Source organism: Canis lupus, chromosome 8 (genome assembly GCF_003254725.2).
Source record: "Canis lupus dingo isolate Sandy chromosome 8, ASM325472v2, whole genome shotgun sequence".
Lineage (NCBI taxonomy): Eukaryota > Metazoa > Chordata > Mammalia > Carnivora > Canidae > Canis > Canis lupus.
The window spans coordinates 61,904,527-61,931,144 of record NC_064250.1 but is presented as its reverse complement, the minus strand read 5'-3'; the positions used below and the strand labels follow the sequence as shown (position 1 = coordinate 61,931,144).

Genomic DNA, 26,618 nt, shown 5'->3' with positions numbered 1-26,618 from the left:
ATATGTACCTTCTTCCATTTAGCATTTATGGTATCAAGAAAGGAAGGGCTGTTTATTTTTTTTTGAAGTTTATTTAAGTCATCTCTATACCCAACCAGGAGCTCAAACTCACAACCCCAAAACCTGGAGTCACACGCTCCACAAGCCAAACAAGCCAGGCACCCCAAGAGTTGTTCATTTTTAAAATAGACGGAAATCATGACTCGTTCTTGTCTTATGTGGCAACTGGATTGACTACAATCTCATTTAAAGGTCCTTCAAAACCAGAAGCCATTCTTTTCAGGAAATGCCTGGGAAGTGGCATTGGGGAGCTCAGAGGAAGAGGAAGCCATGCCACTCCAGAGTAGAGTAGGGTGTCCCAATGCCCCGAGGCTGTATTTCGTTCTGAGGGGCACATTTCCCGGAGATGTGGCATTCCAGAGGAACTAGCTGCATGGTAGGAAGGATGTGAGACAGTTTGTTGACTTTCCTTTAGCAGGTCAGGTTTGCGGGCATCGTCCAGCCTTGATGTTCAAGTCTACCCTTTGTCTTTGGAAAATGAAGGTACCTCAGTTTTGCTAACTTGTCCAAATTTGCATCAATAAAGTAAATCACTTGACTCATACCTTTTCCTTTAGTTTTCACTTTCCTCTCTCTCTCACTGTGGATTCCTTCTGCTTTCTCCCACCTTCCTAACCCCTGTCACTGATTATCTGTGTATAGCCACCAGATGACTTTAGACAGTCTTCAACATCTGCTTGCTGTCCAGTCGCCCCAGCTATGTAACCGTCCAGGGTGGCCTGTGGGGCAGAAGAATCACCAACCAGAGTGGATTTGTTTCTAAAATAAAAGACCCGTATTCAATGCCCCACTTAAAATCTCTTTTGAGACAGGTGGGTGCATGTTGCCTCTGGCCAAAACTTGTTTCTGGTTTCAAAGGGCTGGTCTGGAAGGTGTGTTTGTAACCTGTGTGTTTTGAGCTCTGTTAGTTGCCTGAGACACAGAAGCAAATCCTTCTGGGGCCTGAATAGGAGAGGAGGGTCTTAGGTTCCCTCCCCCAGGCTGCCTGCTGGGGTTTCCGGCCTAGGACCAAGTACTCACCTGCCTTTGCCTTTCAGGAGGGCACCGAGTCTATTTGCAGAAACTTGCTTGTGTTTTCCTTTTTTTGATCGTTCTTGAGTTTTTCTTTTTTTGACTGTTGGGTTCCGTGGCTTAGTAGGTTCCTTGACTGGCATAGCTTGTCTCTTTCTCTCCTGCTCTTACTCCGTTTTCTAATATAGGAAATTCCTTTTTATTCAAGCAAGAAGCAAAAAAGTGCTCTTAGGTGAAGTCTCTAGATAGGGTTTGCTTTGGGAGTAGACGATGTCATATGTTGGTTATAAACGTCAATTTGGATGGCAATTAGGACGGCTTTTTAACCTCTTCGAAAAAGCCCTTCTGGGGCAAACCTTTGACAAAGTCACTCAACTGGCATGTAATTAGAATTTTATATGCATGGCTTTTTTTCTAAGTCTCTCTAGAAGAACATAAGACCTTCTTACAATGCAAGAAATGAAATTATTCTCACATTAAGGATCAACTTTATTTTGTATCTGCCTTTTATGCCACCTTTTATTATTTTTATTAGTATTACTCTAGTACTAAATCTCCCCAAAGGGAGTAGCATTTTTCTTCTTCCTTTTTTTTTTTTTTTTTTTTTTGCTTGATGCCTCCTGCCTTTAGTAAGGAGTAGCTTTTCTTTTTTATTTTAGCTGCTTTCTTGAAATCCATATTTAAAATATTTTATGGTTGATTTTTAAAAATTGATTAATTCTAGCTGGGCTAGAATTGTCAAGTATTAATTTGTCGTAAACTTTCCCTCTTCTGGGATTTATGTAGGGGAGCTAACTGTTACAAATGTTTCTTTTGTTGCTGTAAATATGCATAGTTATTTTAATGTTCTTTGAATGCTTTATTATAGCGATAACTGGTACTGCCACCGATTAAAGGGAAACAATACGGAGCTGAGAATTTTTATACTATGAACTATTTATTGAGGATTTTCAGAATTCCATAGCTACTTGTCTTGAACACGTATAAGAGGCATGTTATTTTCTTCTCTTCATGGTCTTCAAGTTCGTTTTCCCTTTGTTCAGGCAGGTCCGGGTGAGTTGTATCAACTGGAAAACATACACGTGTCCAAAACCCAAACCGGGTGTATTGTAGAAATGTGACGTTTTCTTGCTCTGGGGGTTCGGCCAGAAAGTTTTGTGTGTGGGTTTTATTTTTAACAAAGCAGTAAGGGCTTACTTTTTACCAACTTTTTTGTAGTGCGTAAAGATTTGTTCAAGCTTTAAGAAAAGAATAAACCTGTCGATGTACAAACACCTGATACCTGATTTGGATTTGTGGGGTTTTTTTTTTCTTTTTCGAATTAAATAAGATTCTTAAAGAACCACCACTATATGTATATATATATATATATACCTCAGTAATTCTGTGTCTTAGAAGAATGACTCAAGTTCACTTGTACTAAAACCATGTAGCGGAACACCTGGGTGGCTCAGTGGTTGAGCGTCTGCCTTCGGCTCAGGTCGTGATCCTGAGATCCTGGGATTGAGTCCCATGTCGGGCTCCCTGCATGGAGCCTGCTTCTCCCCCTGCCTGTGTCTCTGCCTCTCTCTCTCTTTCTCATGAATGGATAAAATCTTTAAAAAAATAAAATAAAATAATAAAATAAAATAAAATAAAATAAAATAAAATAAAATAAAACCATGTAGCTAACTGCACGCAGAGTTCTGCTAACCGCACCTGTCTGCTCTGCTCTGCAGTGTCTGGAACAAGTGGAAGCTTCTCTCTGCACAGCGGTCTCCAAAGGCCTTGTCTTCTACTTGCCTGTCCATCACTCTTCCCTCAGACCCCCTGTCATGTGGCCCGAGGGCTCCAGAAGGGACCAGCCCCAGCACATGTGAGAGGAGGCAGGCCTAGGCCGTCACTACTACTACAGGTCTCTTCGGCTGCTTCTCTGGTCTCCTTGCACCCCTCTCCCCCCTCCCCAGTGCTCTGGGACTCAGGCCGCCCTGAGAAGCGACCCTCCCCCGCTGCCCTGGCCTCTTCTCCCTCACTTTATCCTCTGAAACACCCACCTTCCATCCCCCAAGGCCAGCTTCTCTCGGTTCTCCAAAGAAATAGTGACCCAGCGTGATGGTGTCTCAAGGCAGCAGCAGTTGATGGGCTGAATCTAAGCTCAGGTCCTGTCTGGGTTACCTGTTACTGCATAAGCACGAAACCCCAAAACACGGTGGCTTAAAACCGTGACCATTTCTTACGCTGCAGTCCCCGTGGGTCAGGAATCCAGAGCAGCTCAGCTGGACGGTCCTGGCTCGGAGGGAGTCTCTCACGTGTCTGGGTCAGGGTGAGGGTGTTGGCCAGGGCTGCCGGCCTTTGAACACCCCCAGATGGTCCCACGGGGCTAGGACCGGCCCCACAGCCGTATCTTCTGTCTCCTGGCTGGGCCAGGGCTGAGGCAGGACCGGGCCAGCCTCTGAGCTGGAGGCCGCTCCGTCTTTCCTTCCGCTTGTCACCCCGTAGTGGCTGGAAAGATGCTCCCGTGCTAATCGCGCACCCCGCGAAGGTGGCCCCCCTCTGTGGCAGAGGAGCCGTCCTGGGGGGACTCAGGTGAGTCTTGAGATGAGAGGTGGTCCGGGCTGACCCAAGGGGGGCCTGATGTAATGGGAGGTGTCTTCCTGTGAGAGGCAGGGGCCAGAGTGCCGGGAAGACGCTGTGCGGCAGGCGGAGGAAGGAATGGGCGCTCTCCGCAAGGGCGAGGACATGGGTTCTCCGCAAGAGCCTCCGAAGAGAGCCAGGCTGCTGCCCGACGTGGACAGCGACATTGGTTTTGGACTTGCGACGTGCACTCGGCCGCAGCCCAGGATGCAGGGGCCGGCCCCCGGGGGAGGGCTCTCTTTCTGGGGGGGGCGGGCAGGATGTCAGCATTTTGCAACTGCCCAGCCACCTGTCGCTGAGGCCAAGTCCTGGGCCTGGGGGCCCCCTTCCTGTGCTCAGCCCCAGTGGTGAGGCGGAGGCCCCACTGTGGGCACAGTGCGCTGGGAACGCGGGGCCCCCACGGGCAGATGTTCCCCGCGGGGGGCGGGGGAGGCCCGGACACCCCGAGGCCGCTGCCCACCCCGGGGCCCACCCAGCACTCAGCTCCTGAGACAGGGTGTCACTGAGGGGGCGGCAGGCCATCACCTCCAGCCGCGGACAGACGGACGGAGACTCGGCCTCGGCTGCCTGGGGCCCGGAGGTGGGGGCGGGCAGCAGGGGGCGGCTCCTGCTGGCAGCGCCTGGCATTTGGGCAGGGGGGACTCCTCACCCACTTTGGGGGAGACAGCTCTTAAACCTCACAGCAAAACAGACACAGCACCAGGACGCAAGGGCCCTCGGAGGAGCACATCCCCCCTTCCCACCGAGCTCCGGGAGCACCCCGCCTCGCACCAATGCCCCCAAGAGCTTTTCTTGACACATTAGATCCTGAGCTCAACCAGCTAGAACCAAACTTGGGAGTGAAAGAAATGCCTCCAACGTCATGCTCAGTTCAATATCTGGCCCGGGAGTAAAGCCCCCTTGTCTTCTGCTGACCCCAGAGCCCGGGCCCGGCGGGTCCAGCACAGGTTGCTCATATGCTGCCTCCAGTTTAAAGCCACGAGGTAGCTTCCCTAAGGCTTAGTTTTAAACAAAGTGCATATAAAAGAGCAATTTTTTTTTTTAATTTGCTGAAACGAAAGCCTGCTTGTCAATTGTTCAGGGCTTCGCAGCCCGGCTCTTTCTGCACTTGAGTTTTTTCTATTTCTCGGAAACCGTGAGCCAACCCCCCGCTTCCGGAGCCCTCCTCTCGGTTCCCATCCCACCCCCCCTCCATCTCTCTGGGCCCGAAACCTCCTGACCCAGGGGGAGATGTTCACTTTGGCCGAGAAGGGTTCCCAAGGGCCGGCGGGGGCTTCCCTGGGGCCTGCAGCCTGAGGCCGTGACAAAGTGACGGGCGATGACACCAGCAGGGTGGCTCGGTGAGGACCCCGTCCTTCGTGTGATGCACCCTGAGCGGGTCCAGACGCAGCCACAGACGCAGGACCGCAGGCTTGGCGCTCTGCTCAGGTGGGCGGCGGGGGCCGGGGCTCGGGCCGAAGGGGGCGCCTCCCAAATCTGAGTGCCCGTGCAGCGGATTAGCGGCTTAGTCTGGGCACATGTCCCACTATTTATAGGGCAAAGAAGAAATAATCCGCAGGGTAGAACCGGGGATGCCACTGGCCTTCCGGACTGAGCCGAGGATCTCATTTTGCAACGATAACAATGTGTGTCCAGCAAGGCCACCAGCCAGGACTTTGCACACCGTGGCCCTGTGCTGGTATCGAGGTGGAAGTCCCAGGACACACTGGGTAGGGCCCCCCTGGGTCTATCCCCTGAACACTGGGGCTGAAGAAGCACCCCAAAAGCGTGGATGGGCCAGCCTAGCAAAAACCAGAATGAGCCCGGGGTGGAGGGCCTGGGGAGGACCTCTGCCTGGAAACCCTGCCTCCTTGGCCGGCTTGGCACCACCGCTCAGCACCGCCTGAGCTCCGACCCCTGGAGGGTAAACTGCTCTCTGGGCCTCAGTTTCCTCACCTGCAAAACAGAGGTGACATTATAGTCATCCTTCTGTCTCAGGCAATTGGAACATTCTCTGGGGTACTTCTTGGTACTGCAAGGGGTCTTGCGGCTTTCAGACCGCTCGGAAATTATAGTTGTTATGAAGAACGACAAATATTGAGGGAGGGTCTAAGGCCAGTCGGAGGCCATGAGCCCAAGAGGGGAGTTGGTGGTGTAGCACCTGAAGGTGCTGGGCATGGCGGCCTGACCCCCCACCCCAGCCCTCTCCCTGCCAGCACTGGGGTCATGATGAGAATAGAAGGGGCCACGGAGCGCTGGGCCCTGAATCTCAACGCATCCACTCCGGAGGCAGAGAGCAGTAGGGATAATCCTGGGAGCGATGTTCGAGACCCAGGTGACTCCGCCGTGTCATCGCCGCTCACACCCCAAAGCTCCGCTCCCTCGAGGCCCACCTTGACCTGCCATTGGTCCCAAACTTAGGAGCAGGTTGCAAACAAAGCTCTGCTTTCGAGTTTGTGGCTCTTTGGGCAAGCCCTGGCATGGGAGGCTCCAGAGGCCTGTTTTTGATGTCCTGAGGTCAGAGCTCCCACACGGGTGGTCGCCGTACCACTCCGGGCGTGCCTCTCTGCACATCACAAGTAGTTGGTGAGGATTTTCCAAAGGACAACGGAGGCCTAGCACTGCCCGCCAAAAGCCGTCAATTCTGGATCTCAGAGCCTGGAGCTCAGTGGTCGGGGTGAGGGAGGGCGCCACCACCCCAGAGCGGCTCCCACCAGTTTTAAAATATTCCCCTGAACAACGGGCAAGGCAGACGGTCTGTCCTGAGCATGCTGGACTGTGAGAGAGGGCCACCCAAGGACTGAAATTTCAGCCGGGGCCCCTGGGCTGCCGAGTCGGTTGAGTGTCCAGCTCTCAGTTCCAGCTCAGGTCATGCTCTCAGGGTTGTGGGAGGGAGCTGTCCCTGTGGGAAGGAGCTGTCCCCGTGGAGTCTGCTTGAGGCTCTCTCCCTCTCCCCTCTTGCTTGTGCTCTTTCTCTCTCTCTCTCTCAAATAAATACATAAACCTTTAAAAAAAAATAAAGTAAAATGTTAACCCAGATGATCCTTGGGGGCACTGAGCAGATGGTACGAAGTTCAGCCTGAGAAGCCACGTGCTCACTCGGGCAGACCATTAGGCGGGGGGGGGGGGGGGGGGGGGGGGGGGGGGGTGCACAGGCCTGGCCTGAATGCCTCCTCGGGGCCCACTACGTGGGGCACCCTATAGTGAGCATGCAGGGGGGTAGGCAGGAGGGCAGGGAGGGCATATTAAGATCTCTGCTCATCTGATCAGCACAGGCCTTCTGTGCTCTCCATAGTTAGGGTCGATTTGCTTCTCTCCTCAGAGCTCCTGGCCCCAGGGCCAGCCGTTCTATGCCTGAGTCCGGGCTCTGGACAGTTCTGTCAGTTTTCCTGAGTTTTGGACACGTTCTCTAATCTTTTCCAACCCTGAGGGATGTAAAAATAATCTCCCAGTGTCTCACTCAGGTTCTTTGTGCAAAGGCAATGAAAACTACCTCTGAATAACTTAAGCAAAAAGGGACTGGATGACAGGGACAGGGAGGCAGGCTTGGCGGGCGCCTGAGGAACAAACCCTAAAGGATTGCTTCCCCCCGGGCCTCAGGGCCTCCACGCTGAGCAGAGTCTGAGCCACCGTGGGGGAGTGGGCCATGTGCGGCTGTGCGCGTGCATCTGTCTGTGTCCATCCTTGTGTCCCTCCAGGCAGGGGCCCACCTGCAGGGGCTGGAGGACGGCCGGGCATCTTCCCTGACAGGCACTGCATGACTCCTGCTAGTTTGAGGTCCTTACTCATAAGCCAGATGGGAGCAGAACCAGAAGACAGGAGTCTGAACTAGGGGACAAACATAATCGGGTCCCCCTGCCCCACCCACCGTGTCCACTCTGCCTTGTGATGTTTGTCCAGCTTTTTAATAATGATCCATCTGTCTCCCCGGCATATCCCCAAGTCCAGGACAGGGACATTTCCCTGCACTTTGACTTGCCTAAGGAGTGGGGGTGGGGGGAATCCGGCAGCCGCCTGACCCTCCGAACCCCTGAGCAGTGGCCTGACAACCTCTGATGGGACGGAGTCCGATACGATCAAAGAGCAGAGAAGTAAAATGCGGCTCTTTTGAAGGTGCTTTCTGGTAGCTGGAGACACGCGTGCTGTGTAAGAGGGTTTGCATCTGCGAGGCCCCGCGCCCCGGAAGCCCCCCCACCCCGGCCCATGGTTCCCCCTCACCCACCCCAGGTGCGCGGCTCCCTGTCAGGTCCAGAATACTAGAATGACTTTGCCTTTTACCGCCAAGACGGCACATCCAACGATGGGGCTTTAAGCCTAGATACAGTATGAAAGAAGGCTCGCTAGATGCCGGGTACTCGTTGCCATCCTTGAGGAAGAAAGGAATGCAAATTACAGCAGGGTTGTGCTGACTTCCTCAGTCCCCCACCCCGGCTCCCATCCCTTTGCCAGTCCCTCGACGACGGTCCCCTACACGCTCCCAGCAGCTGGTGCCCCTTCCATTCCGAGTGCGGACGATGTAGCCTCGGTGATTCTCGGGGCGATCCCCCTCCGGGGCGACCCAGGGCTCGGTGGGAAGACTCCCTGGCCAACTCCTGCACCATCCCGCACTTCTACAGTTTCCATCCCAGAGATACTCACAAAAACAGAACAAAACCAAAAAAAAACAACTTGAAACAAATGAACAAAACCCTATTTGCTCCCTGATGACTGTCCTTTGATAAGTGGTGGTTTCCCGGGGTTCCAGGCCGGGGCTGGAGCCACTCTGGGGTCGTGCAGCACAGATGCACCCCCCTCCGCCTCCTGGGGCTTCTCCACTGCGAACCCCCAGGTGAACCCCGGCCGGTGCCTCGGGGACAGACGCCCAGGGACTCACTGCACTGGGGCTTCTGGCCACCGCCCCACCGGCCACCGACTCGTCCGGGGCGTCCACACGCTCCTCCTCTGGGACACGTTGGGGGCAAGAGAAGTTTGCAACCAGAACACCGAGGCCCAGAAGGGTGAGTGACGTGCCGCAGTCTGGGGAGGAGACCCGCGGGGACGGCTCGCCTGCAGGTCCTGTGGCTCTTGGATCTCGGAAAGTTTTCGGAGAAAGAGAGAAACACAGACATCGCTCCCACTCTGTAGACAGACACCCCAAATAAACAGAGCACGGGGGGGGGCACAGGTAATTCAGAATCTGGTTTCTGGACAAGGGGCTGGTTGGACAGCAGCCCCCGCGGTGCAGAGCCCACTGCCTGGGACCAGGTGCCCCGCGCCCCTGTCACAGGGTGGCTCGGAGGCTCTCCCCAGGGCTTCGGGGAGGGGCAGAGGCCTGGGGGGAGGGTACCTCTGCCTCCAGGCACAATCAGGGCCCTGCCAGCCCAGAAATGCCCCTGTGCTCTGTGTCCCGGCTCTTCAGCTGGAAGGGGGGGGGCAGCCTAGGGCGCCCCGACAGCCAGAAAGTCTCCCTGGAGCTGAGGGCTAAGAGTGCGTTTAAATGTCCCCTGGTCTTCAGTAAATAAAACGAGGCTCGAGCTCTGGTTTCTGCACAAGGGCCACTGATCTGCTGGCAGAGGAGGCAGCTGGCCTCCCCCGAGGCCCTCCGAGGTGGGGGGCCTGAGACCTTGCGCAGGGATTTTAGACGTGGGCCTCACCTCGATGGCCATCAGAACATTCAAGTCCGATCATGTCACGTTCCCACTGAAACCCGTCTGTGGCTCCCAGCTGATCCTGGTGGAAGCCCCAGCGCGCCCAGTGGTCCTGCTCACGCCTTACCCACCCCAGGGCAGGCCCTGGGCCCTGAGCTCCCTGCCCTTCCCGCTCCTCCCCCTGCACTCCCCGACCCTTCCTGACAGGACACCTCCGCTGCCATCTGCCAGGATGCGACCCTGGTCCCCATCCTCCCCGGGGGCTTTCCAATTGCTAATCTCCCTAAAGGAGCCTTCCCAGACCCCACACATCTTCCTAACATAACTAGGAGTTATAAGTAAGTGACTTCATGGCCATCGAATGGATGGGTCTCCCCCGGAGTCAGCTGTCAGCATCCCCCTGCAGGTCTCCAGTACCCAGCTTTGTCCCCATGCCACAGTGGACACTCAGTGAATCTGGGAGGAATGGCCACGGCTGGTCCGCAGCCCGACCCATAACACAGAGAAGCTCCGGCCTTCTCTGAGCCGGGCTTACCTCCGTACTGCACGCATGTCCCTTGGATGCGCTGACCCGGTTTCTTCCTCTGTGGTGTTTACACTGGCTGCTCCCTCAGGACTTCCCTCAGGCCCTAACATTCTTAACCACTGGGAACTGGTTAGGGCCTGGTCTGGGAAATCAGGATGTCAGCCGAGGTTCTCCTAGGCGCCCTCCCACACCTCCCTGGGCAGGCAGGGCCTCTGCTGCTCCCTCCCTGGCTTCTCTCACAGCTCCTGCCACCCCCTCCCCGGCAGGACCTCACCCAGGGAGGGGCAGCCCCTGCCCACAGCCAGGGAAACGGAGGGAAGAAACGGACTTCAGCCACCAGACCACGGAGACTAGAGCTTCCGTGTTATCCTCAGACATATTCGCATGTTAGCAGGCACCTGCCCAAGACAAGAATCTCTAAGGACTTTGGGAAGGAAGGGTGAAACCTTGGGGGTAGAAGCCTTTATGGTGGTCTTTAGACAGACATGGGGGGCATTGTTTGCCTGAGTGACTTGATCATTTATGCAACAGAAATATTTGAGGCTGCATGTATAAAAGCCAACCTATTGTGGGCTTAATGTAGTGGAGGTTCCTGTAGACTCAGCTGGGAGCATTTGCTGATCAAGCCTAGGGTGGAAAGAAGCCCTGAAATTGCATCCAGATTGGGGGCCACGAATTCTGGCAATTATGCAGGAGATGGTCCTACCAGAAGCTGAGCCTTGATCCCCAAGGGTCTCTGGGAGAAACGGCAAACCTCTTCTCTGATTTCAGGAACCAGATGCCCAACAGGCCCCTAAAACACAGCAAATCCAGCTCCCGGCCTCTTATGAACAGCAGCAACTTTGCACAGTCAAGGGACACGTAGAAAACAGATGAGACAGTATTCTTAAGATATCAGTACTCACCAAATAAACCTACAGACTCAACACAATCCCTGCCGCCAGCTTTTGCAGAAATGAGCCCAAACTTTACTATGAAACTGCTCCAAATTTTAATATAAAAATGCAAGGGACCCTCAATGGTCAAAATAATCTTTAAAGGACAAAGTTAAGAACTCATATTTCTCAATTTCAAAAGTTACTATGAAGCTATGGTAAGCAAGACAGTGTGATACTGACGTAAGAATAGGCATATAGATCTATGGAATAAGCATCAGAGTTCAGAAATAAACCCTTTATGGTCATTTTATGGTCGACTGGTTTTTTTTTATAAGAGTGCCAATACCATTCAGTGGCGGAATGGTATTTGGTAGCCTTTTCAATAACAGGCGCTGGGACAACTGGATATCCACATGTAAAAGAATGAATTTGAAAAAAAAAAAAAAAGAATGAATTTGGACCCCCACCTCACACCATATACAAAAATTAGTTCAAAAATGGATCACAGACCTAATCATAAGAACCAAAACTACAAAATTCTTGGAAGAAAACATAGGTGCAAATCTTCATGACCTTAGGTTAGGCGTCGGTATCTTAAAAACAATACCAAAAGCACAGGTGACAAAAGAAAAAATTAGATAAACTGGATTTCACCAAAATTAAAAACATTTGTGCTTCAAAGGGGACACAAACAAGAGAGAAAAAAAAATCCACAGAATGGGAGAAATATTTGCAAACCATATACCTGATGAGAGACTTATATTCAGAATATATAAAAAACTATCATGACTCAATAATAAAAAGACAACAATCTAATTTTAAAATGGGCAAAGGATTAAAAATGGGCAGAAGACCTGAATAGACATTTTCCAAAGCAGACATCCAGATGGTGAACAGACACGCGAAAAGATGCTCACCATCACTCATCACCAGGAAAATGCAAATAAAAATCACAATGAGATAATCACCTCACACTTTTTGGAATGGCTAAAATAAAAAAGATGAGATAACAAGTATTGACCAGGAAATGGAGAAAAGGAAACCCTCATGCACTGTTGATGGGAATGCAGACTGGTGTAGCCACTGTGGAAAACAGTATGGCGGTTCCTCAAAAAAACTAAAAATAGAACTACTATATATATGATCCAATAATTCCACGACTAGGTATTTACCTGAAGAAAATGAAAACACTAATTCGAAAAGTTATACACACCTCTATGTTTACTGCAGCATTATTTGCAATAACCAAGGTATAGAAGCAACTCAAGTGTCCGTCGGTAAATGACTAGTTTGGAAGATGTGGTGTATATACACAATGGACTATCACTCAGCCATAAAAAAGAATGAGGCCTTGCCATTTGTGACAACATGGATGGATCTAAAGGGTGTCACATTATGTGAAATAAATCAGAAAAAGAAAAATACCATATGATTTCACTTATATGTGGAATCTAAAAAACAAATGAACAAAAAAACAACAATGACAAAAAAAGTGGAAAAAAACTCATAAATATGGAAAACAAACTAGTGGTTGCCAGAGGGTTAGGGGCGGGGAGATAGAAGAAATAGGTGAAGGGGATCAAAAGGTGCAAACCCTGAGCTATAAAATAAATAAGTCATAAGGAAGAGATGTCCAGCATAAGGAATATAGTCAATAATACTGGAATAACTGGAATAACTTTGTGTGATGACAGACGGTAACTATATTTATCATGGTGAACATCTTCTAATGTATATAATTGTCAAATCACTCTGTCATCACCTGAAACTAATATAATATGTCAACGATACTTCAATTAAAATTTTTAAAAATTAAAAATAGGCAATGGATTTGAATTTTCTGTGGAAGACAAATAGCTAATAAGGACACAAAAAGTTGGTCAATAACATTATTCATCAAGGAAATGCAAATCAAAACCATAATGAGATATACCTCACATCCACTAGGATGGCTAGAATCAAAAAGACAGATAATAGCAAGTGTTGGCAAGACCGTTGAGAAACTGGAACCCTTATGTATTGTGGGTGAGAATGTAAAATGGTGCAGCTGTTTTAAAAAAATGGTTTGATAATTCCTCAAAAGGTTAAATATAGACTTAACATATGACCCCACAATTCCCACTCCTGGGTATATACCTAAGCAAAATGAAAATGTGTGTCTACTCCAAACTCTGCACACAATTGTACACAGCAGCATCGTTCACAATGGTCCAAAAATGGAAACAACCCAATGTCCGCAACTGATGAATGGATGAATAAAATGTGGTATCCACACAATGAAACGTTATTTGACCATAAAACTGAATGAGGGGCTGATCTATGCTACAATGTGGAGAAATCTTGAAAACATTAGGCTAAGTCAAAGAAGCCAGTTAAAACACACACACACACACACACACACACACACACACACACACACATATTGTGTGATTCCATTTATATGAAATGGACAGAACTGACAAGTCCATAAAGACAGAAAATCAACTAGTATTTGCTGAGAGCTGAGGGAGAGCAGGTAGGAATGATGGCTAAGGGGTCTAAGATTTTTTTGGGGGGGATGATAGAATGTTCTAAAATTGATATTAATGATGGTGGCACAACTCTGTGAATATATTGCTTAACTGTTAAATGATATGCCTTAAATTAAGACTACATGTTGACCTACGTCTAAAACTTTTTAAAAACTTTTAAAAAAAATTTTTATTTGTTTATTTGAGAGAGAGAGATAGCGACAGAGAGAGCACAGCAGGGAGGAGAGGGAGAAATAGGCTCCCCGCTGAGCAGGGAGCTCAATCCCTGCTCAATTCCCCATTCCTGGGGCTCAATCCCAGGAGCCTGAGATCATGACCTGAGCTGAAGGCAGAAGCCTAACTGACTGAGCCACCCACGCGCCCCTAAAATTTTTTTAAATGACACATTCTAACACGCTACACAGATGTTATGGGGGTAGGTGGCCTCTCCTATGACAACTCTATTCCATGAATGTTCCCTCATTCCAAAACTATCACATGCCAACCGTGTACCAGATGACATCAGGGTTGTTGAAGTGACCAAGACCCAGTCCTGGCCTTTCTGACACCCACCATCTCTCCAGAGGAGCAAAGGCACCCCCAGATGCCTCTAGCAGGAAAGGGACTGTCTGTGCCTGTTAGAAGGCACAGAGTGTAAGAAAGAATGACGACGGAGAGAACTGGAAATCCCAACTATTCCTTCCTCTTGGGGAAGGAGATGGGCCTGGTGCAGACGGAAGCAGGGTTAGCAGAAATTTCCCCTCTCCTTCCTTTGGGGGATCTCCAAGGCCCACCCCCCGCCTGCCCCCGCTGGCTGGCTGGCTGAACTGATGAGTACCTGTTGGGTCGGTGCCATGGGGGATACATGGAGGGCTAAGACATGGCCTGTAGTGCCCGGATCCACAGCCCCCCAAGGCACAGACACTGAGTTGTTAAACGGAACCCATGACCTGTAGAAGGTGGCATGTGACAGATGCTGGTTTGGGTGCCCCAGATGGTAAGTGCAGCAGGGGTGTCATATTCTACTTCAGCTCTTCCTCCTTAAGCCCCCCTGTATGGGCCCCTGCTGCCCAGCCTGTCTACGTGGGCCTGGGCTTGCATGAAGGGCTGTGTGGCACTTAGTTTACACTGGGCTTAGGAATGAGATGAGAGCAGGAGAGGGAGGCCAGTCTATAGGGCACCTGACTCTGTTCCCACCTTTAGAGGCCTGACCCTCCTCCCCCTCCTCCTCCATGTGTAAGTACCCTGGCTGCTCTTGCTCATTCAAACCCTGCTCCCAGAAAGGACATGATCCCTGGCCCTGCAGGGTGCATCAGCTCCTCCCCATGTGGGGTGAAGCCCCACTACAGGGACCCCTCAGCTGCTTAGGAGTGGGGTCCCCAAACCCTTCCTGCCCATGCCCCATAGGCTTAAGCCGAGGAGCCCATTCGAATGCACAGAGGGGCAAGGGCCCAACCCACTGGGGTTAGTTGCTTCCATCAAGGTGGAGATGCAACAGCTGTGCTGAAGATGTGGGGGAGGAGGGGGCAGGGAAGAGTATTTTAAGCTATGCTTTTCCTTGTGAAAAGAGAGTCCACCCCCAATTAAAATAATACCTTGGGTGAAGGACTTGGCTTTTTGGGCTCCGGGTGGGAGTGTACACTGAGGCTTGCCCATCAAACCCAAGAAGCCACCCACGATGAGGATGAGGTAGTCCAATTAATGTTCTTTTTTTTTTTTAAGATTGTATTTATTTATTCATCACACACACACACAGAGAGGGAGAAGCAAGCTCCCCATGGGGAGCCCGATGTGGGACTGGATCCCAGGACCCCGGGATCATGCCCTGAGCCGAAGGCAGACACTCAACCATTGAGCCCCCTGGGGGCCCCAATCGGTGTTCTTGAAGGAAAGGCTCAAAAAGCAGCAAAGGAAAAGCAGCCAGACTTGCAGGAAAACCCTCCAGCCCGTGACCCTCCGGACCCCGAGTGAGGCGCTGGAGGATAGGTCTGCTTCCAGGTGACTTACTTCCCTCCTCATCACCTGTGACTTGGTGTCAAGGACAACAGTGCTACAGTACCTCTCCCTGCCCAAATGCCACTTCCTCTGCCTGGGCGCCCTCGCCCTCTTCTTGCTCCTCCAGCACCTGCCCCCACCCCCTTCTGGAAGCCTCCTCCCTCAGTCCTGCTCTCTACAGAAATCAACTCTCGCTGCTTTAGACGTCAACAGAATTAATCCCAGGTGGCTCACAATCTCTGGGATGACAGTGACCAGGACAGAAGCTGGGGAGCCCTGGTCGTAGGCCAGAAATCCTCTTCAGGACTGGTCTGGAGAGGAGAGACCACGGCCACCACTGCTGGGCGCAGACACAGGGGGGCACCCGGGCCAGCGCCACCCACAGCTGCCACAACAACCTTGGCTGGACTGGGATGCTGCCACAGGCCGAGGTGTCTGCCCATCGGGGCCCAGGTTACCCACCCTCGCTGTGGCCACGCAGGAGTCGGGCATGGTGAGTGCCCAACATGCCCAACCTCTCTGGGGGGAGGATGACTCTCCCTCATCAGGTGAGGGATTCCCCAGATGGAGGAAGGAGATAAAGGTCACAAAGGATGACAGATGACCATTTATCGCTGGATAAATACCTGCCGTGAGGGCATCCAACTGCAGTCTTCCTGCTCCTGGCCTTCCCAAGCCAGCAGGATCTCTGAGCTGGACAACCGCCACTCAGGCCATCACAGCTACTCAACACATATCTGCTGAGGTCCTAGGTCAAGTGCAAGGTGCCGTCACCTGGTTAGCTCCTTAGAAAGGTGTTCTGCACACAGCAGTTACAACTGTTTCCTCTGGGCCAAAGGCTCTGCTTCCCTGGACTGCAGTAAACCAGACGCTGCAACACGTTTTTTTAAATTAAAAAAATTTCAATTTTTAAAAACAGATATTTAAATATATAAAGTTATATAGTTTCAGGTATATTTGTACATGTTGTGAAGTGAGCATAATTAGTCTAGCTAACATCCACCCCACATGGTTGCAAATTTCTTATGATGAGAACCTTAAAGATTTACTCTCTTGACAAATATCAAATATGCAATACAGTATTATTAATTATAGTCACCATGCTGTACATTACATCCCATGTCTTTGTTTTATAACTTTATTTATAACTGGAAATTTGTGCTTTTTGACCCCCTTCACTCATTTTGCTCATCCCCCCACCCACCCCCAGCCTCTGACAATCACCAATCTGTTCTTTGTACCTGTGAGCTCATTTTTTTTTATTTTGTTTCAATTTAGATGCTGCATATAAGAGGCAGTCGTACAGTACTTGTCTATCCCTGTCTGACTTACTTCACTGAGCATAATACCACCAAAGTCCATCTATGCTTGGCATATGGCAAGACTTCATTCTCTTTTTTATGGCTGAGTAATATTCCATTATGTACATATACCATATCTTCTTTATCTAGACATCTGTCTGTGGACACTTAGGCTGATTCCATTTCTTGGCTCCTGTAAATAATTCTGTAATGAAAATGGGGGTGCAGACATCTTTTCAAATTAGTATTTTTGTTTTCTTTGGATAAATACCCAGAAATATACATCCTCAAAAGAGAAATCTGGGTGGAGTGAGGATCAATGTGACATCTGTCATGCTCTTGCAGCAACAGTGAGTTTCAAACCATCCATCCCACTATAGTTCATCAGAAAATAACTTCCTGTGATGGACAGTGCCGACAGCATCTTTCTGCTGACCACTATGCAGAGCAGTATTTTGAAAATGAAACTGATTTATTAAAAGCTTATGCGAGGAGGCAAAAGGCCTGAGGTTGACCCGACTGCTTTGCTGTGGGGAGTGACCCAAGATCATGAAGGGGGAGGGGGGAGTACTCTGGGGACAGAGAAGTGGCCTGAGAGCTTAGTTCTCTTGTCCTTGCTGTCCCACTGACTGGCCACATAATGCTGGGCAAGTCACTTAGGTCTCAATTTTCTTTCTGCAAAGCAAGGGCGAACCCCTCTGGAGTCCTTGGGTGGCAAACATTAGGAATCCACATGGCTTCCTGTGATCAGAGAACATAGGCTGGGGGGATTCCTGCCACCTGAGGGCTGGAAGCAGCTGACCTCAGGAAGGTTGGGAAAGTGATCTTTTCAACTAACATTGACTGAGCTACCCCTCCACGTGTCAGGCCACTTTAAGGCCCTGGGATCTGGTGATGAACAAAGCCCTGGGATCTCTGCTGTCAAGACATTTATGGTGACCTGGTAAGCACCTGTGAGTGCATGAAAGATGTCACATGCGATGAAGACATGAGAAAGCCGGCTGATGTGATAGAGTGTGGCTGCAGGAGGGGCCCGTATAGAGCGTCACTCCCTGAGGAGGTGTCATTTAAGAACATTCCTGATTGTTGGGAATGAGGCAGCATGGGAGAGATAGGGGTAAGAGTTCCAGCCAGAGGGAACAACGTGCACCAAACCTCTGATGGGAATAGGTTGTGCTTGGGCTTGTAGACTAATGTGTCCGGAGCTCGATCAGCCAGAGCTGGTGGCCTGCATTAAGTCCCAGAGGGAAGCAGGGCCTGGCAGTGCAGGGCCTGGAGGGCATCTTGGCGTGGATTCTTTCCCACCTCCCCTCTTGGGGCCTATGTGTCTGCTTCACTGTTCCTTCTGCAGACTGGTTTCCTCTGCTGCCCCGGCCACACGGCACAACAGGATTGCCCTTGGGTACCAAGTTCACCCTTAGTCGACTCACTTGCAGGGACTGTCTCAATCATTTTCCAGGAAAGCACCGGTCACATATGCATCGTTGGTCCAATCACTGTAGCCCAAACCATGGCAGATGCCAGGACCTGAGCTGGGCTCCAGGAGTTCCATGGTGAGAATGGGAAAAGCACCCCAAAGTTACCTCCCCAAGATGGGACTGGACTAGGGGACCCTCTCCCCGACCTGATTCTGAGAGTGCAGAATCCACGCTGCTCTGAAGCAGTCTCAAAGTTCAGGAGGAGCTGATTTAGATCAGTTCTCACACCTAAGTGAGCACCAGAGCTACCTGGAGGGTTTGGCAAAAACAAGATGGCTGCACGGCCTCAAAATGGGCATTTCTAACAAGTTCTGAGGATGTTTTCAGTGCTTTGGTTCCCAAAGCGGGGTCCAGCTCCCTGGCCCTGCCAGCTTCTTCAACCTGCCCGTTTCAGAGCCAGCAGGACTGGAGCCAGGGGTAGGGCCTGGCAGATGCAAGCCCATTCTGGATCCCTCTGTACACCTGAGAATCACGGTTTTAAAATGTTTCAAAACATCAGAAATGGGTTTGAGAATCACGGTTTTAAAATGTTTCAAAACAGAAATGTCTTTGTTCCAGCCTTGAGTGTCACCGCGGGGAAATAAAAAGGTGGCCAGCCATTGGAAGTCTGCTCAGTGTCCTTAAATGGTTAAAATGGCTCGTTAATCAGTGTGTTTGGATTGCAGCAGCACAAAAACCAACCTTCCACTGTCACCGGAGAAGATGAGGGTTTTCTCATTAGAGCTCTTTTTTTCTGGGCATTTTCATTTCTCCCTGCAGGAGGAGGCGGGGACCCACTCCTGGCGTGGTTCGCTGCTCAGCACCCTTAAATACTGGGAGAAAGCTCGGGGCGCGCCCTCCCGGCCCGGGGTCCGGTCTGGAGGTCAGCGCCCAGGCCCCGCGGGGGGTGGGGGGGCGGTCCGCCAATGGAGCGCCGAGGAACGCCATGACCTCATCGGGAGACTCTCTCATTGGCTGCCGCCGCGCGCGCCGGGCCCACCCCTCCCCTTAGAGCGCGGGGCGTCCGCGCGGGCCCCGCCCCCTGGAGCGCAGGCCCCTCGGGTCCCTAACCCGGTCTGCAAGCTTTGCAGAAGAAAACTTCTGCTTCCTGAGAAAGACCTGAGCGTTCCTTCAGACCTGCCAAGGCACTGGTTTTCCGCGCTGGCTTTTCGCTGGTGTGTTCCTGGGGCGTAGCCGGTGCTTTCATCCTTTCCGAAGTACCTGGCACAGCACACTTATTTCCCACTTATTTTAATCGTGTATTCCCACGAGTTTCGTCTTCCTTCCCAGTGGAGGCTTTCTCAAGCCCCATCATACTGTAGAACGCTAGTGATCTTCCTTCCTCCCACATTTAACCTGGGAATTAACTGACGTCCAGAGAGGAAAGAGGACTTTCACAAGGTCACAGAGCAGATCAATTACAGGGATGGAAATCAGATCCAGGGCTCCTAACTCCAACTTCGGTGTCACACATTCACCACTTTGGCAAGCAGACCAGAGCCGAAATCACTTTTCCAGGCTTGGCTCAGGGGTTACCGCTGGCAGGAGGACTTCCTGAGGGTTCCCTCAGGCCTCGGTGCTCCTCTGAGTCCAACGACAGAGCTATCCCTGACTTTCTCCTTTTTCCCAATTGGACTGTAAGTTCCTTGAGGGATGGCATCACATTTTATACAATTTTGTATCCTCAGAACCTAACACTGGCACACGATAGATGCTTATCAATGCTTGTTGAATTAAACTGTGGAAACTCTGCACGCTAGTGGCCTTGTCCAGGGAAAGATCAGTCACAATTCCTTACAAAAGTAGATTCCGTGTTTTTGAGGCTCTTTCACACAGAATGAGAATTAGCTAGTAAAGTGTTTGAAATGAAAATGTCACCACTGTTAGCTGTGTAGGAACAACCAGACCCTTTGTGCTCACCTAGTTCCCTATTGGCTCCCTAAAGCTCCAGAAGTGTGAACCAACAACTTTTCAAATTAAACCACCCCACGTATGTACTTTTGTGCATGGTCTGCCAGGAAGCTTACACGTCATTCCAGGTACACTCTTGACTAGGTGACAGGGACAGTGTTCTCGCCTATATCCATGGAGTTTCTGATCTTTGTGTTGCTGTTATTTCATATGTGCAGGTGGGTGTTTTATCCTAAGCTCACTCTTTGCCTTTCCGGGAGAAGGTAGGACAGGTGGTATACAAGGTAACAGGAAAGTGTCCCCAGAACTCTGACTGTGAAAAAAACACTCATGAAGATAAGGGATTCCTATCACACAAGCTTAAACCAAAACCAAATTTGGTTGGTTGTTACTATGGTGTCCAAAGTCTTTGCAAGGTCGTCATGCATGGAGATGGGCGTTGGAAATTCTCAGAACTGGTTAGCTTCTTCCAGAACTGGGCACAGGACACAGATCTGGGACATGTGGATATTCTCAGCCTTGGAGAGGCAGGCTCAAGAATGGGAACAAGACAGTCCTCAGAGCCTTTCCAGGGCCTGAATGATGACCTTTTAAAGATTTTCTCTTCTCTGGTTCCAGAACCACACTCACCAAGCAACCTCTTAATGGTTTCAGCGTTGCATGCATCCTAACACTGGGAACAGGTCTCCAGGGATAGGACACTGGGGGAATGGCTTCCATCATAAATGAAAGTTGCCATGGGGTGTCAACAATGGTCTGTGGTGAGCTTCATTAGCAGGAGTCAGTGGGGCAAGCTCCTGAAGCATCCACATATTTCTGGACTTGGCAAAGCCAAAGGGCATCCTAGGAACATGGTTCTACATGCAGCTCATGCCATGCCCGGGCCCTCCTGGAGTGGCTGGCCAGCCTCCTCTCCCTGGCCATCTGGCTAGCCCCAACAAACGGCAACAGGTGGTAAACCACACACACCAGCTTCAGTGCTTGCAGTGGGGCTGCGCAGGAGGGTTCCACTGGTTCGTCCCTACGGTGGGAACCCTGACTCCAGGCAGCAGCAGATGACCTTTGGGAAGAAACTCAGGAGGCCCCCTCAGGCACGTCAAGGGAGAGGGGCATAGAGCCCTCTTGAGTCATCTTCGGAAACCCTGCTCCTAACAACAGCACTGATGCAGCTTCTAAACGGCAGCCTGTTCATAAAAGTGTGGGTGCTGAGGTACGATACATGGAGGGCGGCCAACAGGGGTGTTACCAGCACCACCACCCCCAAGAGCATTACACACCAGAGATCAGGACGCAATCACAGCCTTCACCAAGGCCAGATCCAAGATCACGATGAGCAAAGAAGCAAGTAACACAACAGGACACCGTCTTTGCAGAGCCGGAAAGCAGACAGCATCACACAATGGGTTACAGATGACATTCCCAGGACAAGGGGCAGCGGAAAGCCGCTTAAGAAACAAAAACGAGGGTAAAATGAACACAAACAGCAAGATGCTGGTTAACTCGGGGAGGGTCTGTTGGGGCCCTGGTATTCATTTTATTATTTTATTACATAGGTGCCCCAATCATGTGTTTTGTACATATTAAATATTTCATAATTATAAACCATCGAAAGGCGCCGCAGCTGTCATCACTCAAGCCCCAGGCCTGCAGGCTCTGGCATGCTTTGCCGGTTGCTTAGGGGCACAGCTATAGGGCCCACCTGCCTACAGGGTGGCTGCTTATAGCTCAATCCTCCCAGGGGTACCAGCAGCCAGAAGACAGGGCTGCTGTCCCGCAAGGTGAGGTCAAAGGTTAGAAGCGACTGTGCAGCACACCGAGGCCTCTGCTACTTCCGGATTTCCATCTCCCCCTGAAATCTGACCTACCTGCTTTAGTAACCTGCTTCCCACTTCCCCTGGGCCTGTCCTCTGGGATGCCCAGGCCTCGGGTACCCCATCCAGCCCAGCCCCACCACCTTCCTTCCACTCATTCTCACATTCAGCAAACATCTGTGGAGCACCGGCTATGTGCCAGGCACCATACATAATGCTGGGGATACAGCAGGGAATAAAAGCCCACAAACCCCTCTGCCCTCATGGAGCTTACGCTTGAGTGAGGGGAGACTGACAAAGAACACTGAGTGACTACCTAGAAATCAAGAAGAAAGGAGGAAACAACCATGGCAGAGCAGAAGGATAGGGAAAGGCAGGGGGCAGGTCTGGATCAGGTGGTTGGGGAAGGAGGTGACCTTAGGACGGAGGTGACCTGGGCCAGAGGCCAAGAGGGAGGGAGGGGGACCACATGAATATCTAGGGAAGAGACTTCCAGACTGAGGCCACGGGACCCTGCCCTGCCCTTCCTCTAGCCTTCTCCTCCTCCTCCTGGGGTTTTGCCCGCCCCACCCCAGCCCACACCTCTCTCAAGCACTCTCTCCCCCTGCTACTCACCTCATCCCCTATTCTAGTCTTAAAGGGGACCCAGGCTTTCGGCAGGGGCGGGGGGAGGCGATTGGGAGGTTTCCAGACCACAGAGTCACCCCCATTTGCACTGACCTTTGCTCGGAGCCTTTGGTCTGTCCCCACTGCTTGTGGCAAGCTGGATTTGCTCTAGGGATTAGCCAGGAGTCATACTTCCTGAGCCATCTTCCACTCAGCTTCTTTCCTTCTGGGCATCACCAGGCCTCAGGGCTGGGTTTGGCCTACGGGCTGTGATTTTTCACATCCTTGTCAAACCTGAAATACCAGTCCCTGGAAAAAAAAAAAGATGTTGGCTTAATTACTATTATTATCATGAACAACTCGCTACTCCTGAATTTCCCTGAGAGCCACCAGCAGGTAGACATACCTGGAACTTCTCCACAGGCCATCTCTTGTATGTCTCCAGGGTTGTGATGGCAGTTGCGAGGGGTGGGACTGAGTCCAGACCCCATTGGGCCCATCTCCGGGGCTCTGCACAGTGAAGACCCAGAAGGTTCTTCCTCTTGGTAGGTCAGGCTGACCATGTCTGGTAGCTTCTGCTCCTGCCTCCTGTACCCCAGCAGCCGCAGGGCTCAAGCACATGGTCTTGAGTACTCTTTTGGGTGTCCACTGCTTCCAGGGTGGCCTGCAGTGAAGGTGGGGGCCTCAGACACAGTCACAAATACTTACTGTTCCGTGGAGTCCTAAAGGAAAACATTCACAGGCTGATTCCAGACCCTGAAGATCTCCAGCCTCATTCATTCATTTTTTTTTTTTTTTTAAGATTTTAGGTATTTATTCATGAGAGACACGGAGAGAGAGGTAGAGACACCGGCAGAGGGAGAAGCAGGCTTCATGCAGGGAGCTGGATGTGGGACTTGATCCCAGGACCCCGGGGTCACGCCCTGGGCCAAAGGCAGATGCTCAACCACTGAGCAACCCGGATGCTCACATTCACTCTTTCGTTCTCGCTCCTACACTGTGGGTGCAAGGGGGCCAGGGACGCAGAACGAGGGCTCACGCTTTGGCCCTCACATCGTGGGCCTCTACCCCTCCAGGTGCTTTACTTGCATCTTCCCGTTGAACTCTCAGCCGGCTGCACCGGGGTAGGTGTTCCCCCTCCAGCTGCGGGCACCTTAGGGATGGAGGGGCTCAATGCCGCAGGCCAGGCAGCACCTGCCGAGCAGGGGTGGCCACTGGCCAGCGTGGCAGCTGAGGCGGGCCTGCACGCTCCTCACTGCAGAGCTGGTGGTTAGAAGCCCCGTCGCAGAGGGAGGTGGCCCCGCCGGGGGGTCACACAGGATCGGTCAGCAGTGGAGCAAGGCTCCTGGGCCTGCATCTCACAGACCACACACCAGTGTCCTTCCTGGACCAGAGGGGAGGGAACATTCCAGGCAAACGTTGCAGAGACAGTTCTCTGAGCTCGAGCTCAGAGGACAATGTGAGGGCCCGAGAGGGAGGGGCAGTGTCCGCTGTGGAGAGGCCTCCTCCGGGTCTCCCTATTCCCTCTTGGTGGAACCCAAGGCACCAGGCACCCAAAGGTCCGTTTCCTGGGGCTGTCCTCAGCATCTGAGACCCTCAGGTCAACCTTCGACATGGGTCCTCAGGGGTGCCCGAAGGGTATGCAGTCACGGCGCAAGTTCCTCCGGACCTTCCCTGCTCAGGTCCAATGGCTCGTTTCAGCTTCCGCGGGGTGAGCCGCCGTCCACCGGGGCTGCTGAGGAGATGAGAGGCGCAGGAACCTGAGTGAAGCTCCTGGAGAGCAGCAAGAATGTTAAATTCTGATGCTGATGAGGACAGCACTTCCTCACCCCCGTTCCAGAGTGTCAGCGCCATCCTCAAATGCAGGGTCCGGAATCCAGCACCCTCACCCCAGCCACAGCTATCATCTGGGGGGGCTCCACCGCCAGCTCTCTCCTCACCTTCCGACAGTATTCTCAGCACAGCAGCCACAGTGAACTTCCTAAAATACAGGTCAAAAGGTCACACCCTTTTCTTATAAATTCTCAGGGACCTCCCATTTCCCTGGAGGAAAAGCCAGGGTATTTATAAAGGCCCTCAAGGCCCAGCAAGAACCAAAACTCCTCCTCCCACCTCTGGGCGCTTCCTACTTCACCTTGCCTCTCCCCCTGCACTCCAGGCACACTGGTCTCTTTGGTGCGTCTCCAACACACCGAATGTGCTCTCACCCCAGGGCCTTTGCACTGCTGTTTTCTCTGCCAAGAGCTGTCTTCCCCCAGAGATGTCCTCCCCACGGCTCTCTCTCACCCTTTTTGACTCTTGATCAAATGTCACTTCTGTGAGGCGGTTCCTAACGCCCTTTGAAAACTGCAACATGCTCCACAACCCCTGGCCCCCAACTCTTTATTCTCCTCACTTGGCCCTGCTCTGTTTCTTCCACCTTACCTTGACTTTCTAACTTACTACTTTATTTTGCTTATTTTTTCCCCTGGCTGGAATGAAAGCTCTACCAAGGCAGGCCTTTCGCCTGTTTCGTTGTGCCATATTCCCTCCCAGCTCCCAGCGCCTAAAAGTGCCCAGCAGGTAGGGACGATCCCTACCTAGTCATCCAATAACTGAGAGCTTGCACACCTTGGACACCTGTCCCAGCTCTCAGTCTGCAGAGCCCAGGCAAGGCAACCCCCCACCCCCCCAGGTGAGGAGGCCGCCTCCTGAGAGGCCCGGAGTGGGGGTGGCAGGCATCTCAGCTCAAGGAGCCCCTGGGCAGGTGCAGTGCGGCTGACTCCCCGCTGCCTCCTCTGGGCGGGGGCGGGGTTAGGGCCGCCTAGGGCGCAGGGGGGCCTGCTGGGGGCCCCGGGGGCGGGGGCGGGGGCGGGGGCGGGGGCGGGGGGGGATCTACCTGAAACCCTAGATGGCGGTGGCGGGCCAGGCGCAGGGGGCCTCCCGCTCAACCCGCCTCGCTGGGCCCCAGGCCTGCTAGTCCCGTGGGTGACCTTGCCCCGTTTAGGCCACAGGCCACCGCGCCCTCCAGCTTCTCCCCCTCCCCCCGCCCCCACCCCTGCGCCCCGCCCCCCGCCCCCCCGCCTGCCGCTCCGGCCCTGGCCGGCAGGGGCCGCTCCTCGCGGCGCCCGGGGCCCCGCCGCCCGCCGCCGCCGCCCGCCTCCCCGCCCCTTCCCCAGCCGGCGCTCCCGTTACGCCGCGGAGCCGGGAGCCGGGAGCCGGAGCCCGCGCCCGCGGCGGCAGCGGGAGGCGGCGGCGGGGGCGCCCGGGCGGCGGCGGCGGGGCCTGCGGGGCCTGCGGGGCCTGCGGGCGGGCGGGCGGGCGGCCGGGCCGGGCCGCGATGGCGACCAGGAAGGCGGGCTCGCGGCTGGAGACGGAGATCGAGCGCTGCCGCTCCGAGTGCCAGTGGGAGCGGATCCCCGAGCTCGTCAAGCAGCTGTCGGCCAAGCTCATCGCCAACGGTAGGCGCCGGGCGCGCCGCGCTCTCGGCCGGGCCGGGCTCCCGGGCTCCGGGGCTCCGCGGGGTCGCGGCCGGGGCGCGGGGCGCGGGGCGCGGGGCGCGGCGGGGGAGGTGCGCGGGCCGGGGCCGGGGAGGTGCGGGGGCCGGGGCCGGGGCCGGGGCCGGGGCCGGGCCTGGGCGGCGCGGGGTCCCGGGCGTCACGCGGTCGGGGCGTCCAGCGGCCCGGGCCCCGCGCGCGGAGTTCGGGGGGGGGCCCCAGGGCCCGGCTGCCCGGCCCGCGCCCCGCCGAGCCCGGGGCCTTCGGTCCTAGGAAGTTGGAGGCGGGGGGTGGGGGGGGAGGGCACGCCGGCAAGTGTGCAGCAGATCACGGGGTGTGCGTGCCCAATGCACCCCCGGGGTGGGGGGGCGGGGGTCGAACACGGACCCCTGGGAAATAGGGTTTGTAAACACATGACGTTCAGGGGGCTCCAGGCGGAAGCTCAGACCTGGGGCGTGTGTAGGGGGTGGTGGGGGAAGGCAGGTGAGACGTGTGTCCCGGGGTTCAGCGAGTAGGAGGTCGAAGCTGTGGACCTAGGGAGGTGGGGTTTGGGAAGGCAGGGGAAATAGAGTCAGAAGAGTCTGAGCGACAGTACTGTAGACCAGGGTGGGAATGTGGCGAAAGCATGGGACTGGGTGGGCGAGGGGCCTGGTGCCCGGAGGAGGAAGGGGGTCCGAGAGAGCCCCTGAGTAGGAGTCTGGTGCTTGGAGTTAATCTATGGTCCCATTGACTGAATTGGTTCTTGTACCCAATCGAATCGAAATTGCATCCCAAATCCCATTCAGTGCGCAGCTCCACGTGGCCTTATTTGTTTTGGAAGCAAGTATCAGTTAATATTTGCTGGTCTTTTAGTGCCC

At 53.1% G+C, this 26,618-nt stretch overlaps 1 protein-coding gene and 1 long non-coding RNA gene across 15 annotated transcripts in view; one reads left to right on the top strand and one right to left on the bottom strand.

Moving 5' to 3' along the window:
- Nucleotides 1–14,237: 14,237 nt before the first annotated feature.
- LOC112657419 (uncharacterized) lies at nt 14,238–25,302 on the bottom strand. 7 transcript variants are annotated; one of them, XR_007412511.1, is made up of 6 exons: nt 25,164–25,302; nt 24,115–24,266; nt 23,256–24,020; nt 22,692–23,007; nt 22,400–22,594; nt 16,132–21,313 (listed from the first exon to the last, which is right to left on the bottom strand). It is a non-coding gene; the product is annotated as an uncharacterized LOC112657419 (long non-coding RNA). The 7 variants fall into 7 exon arrangements; XR_007412509.1 differs by having other exon boundaries at nt 22,692–22,949; XR_003134991.3 differs by adding an exon at nt 14,238–16,070 and having other exon boundaries at nt 16,532–16,705; nt 22,692–24,266.
- Nucleotides 25,303–25,565: 263 nt separating this feature from the next.
- TTC7B (tetratricopeptide repeat domain 7B) overlaps nt 25,566–26,618 on the top strand; it is a 250,993-nt gene continuing 249,940 nt past the window's right edge. For 7 of the 8 annotated variants that reach the window (XM_049113415.1, XM_025443119.3, XM_025443121.3 and 4 more), the window contains exon 1: nt 25,566–25,725. In XM_049113415.1, coding sequence (XP_048969372.1) covers nt 25,605–25,725 — 121 coding nt within the window. In that variant the 5' untranslated portion in view covers nt 25,566–25,604. The remainder of the gene's footprint in view (nt 25,726–26,618) is intronic. The other variant, XM_025443123.3, reaches the window with a different exon arrangement.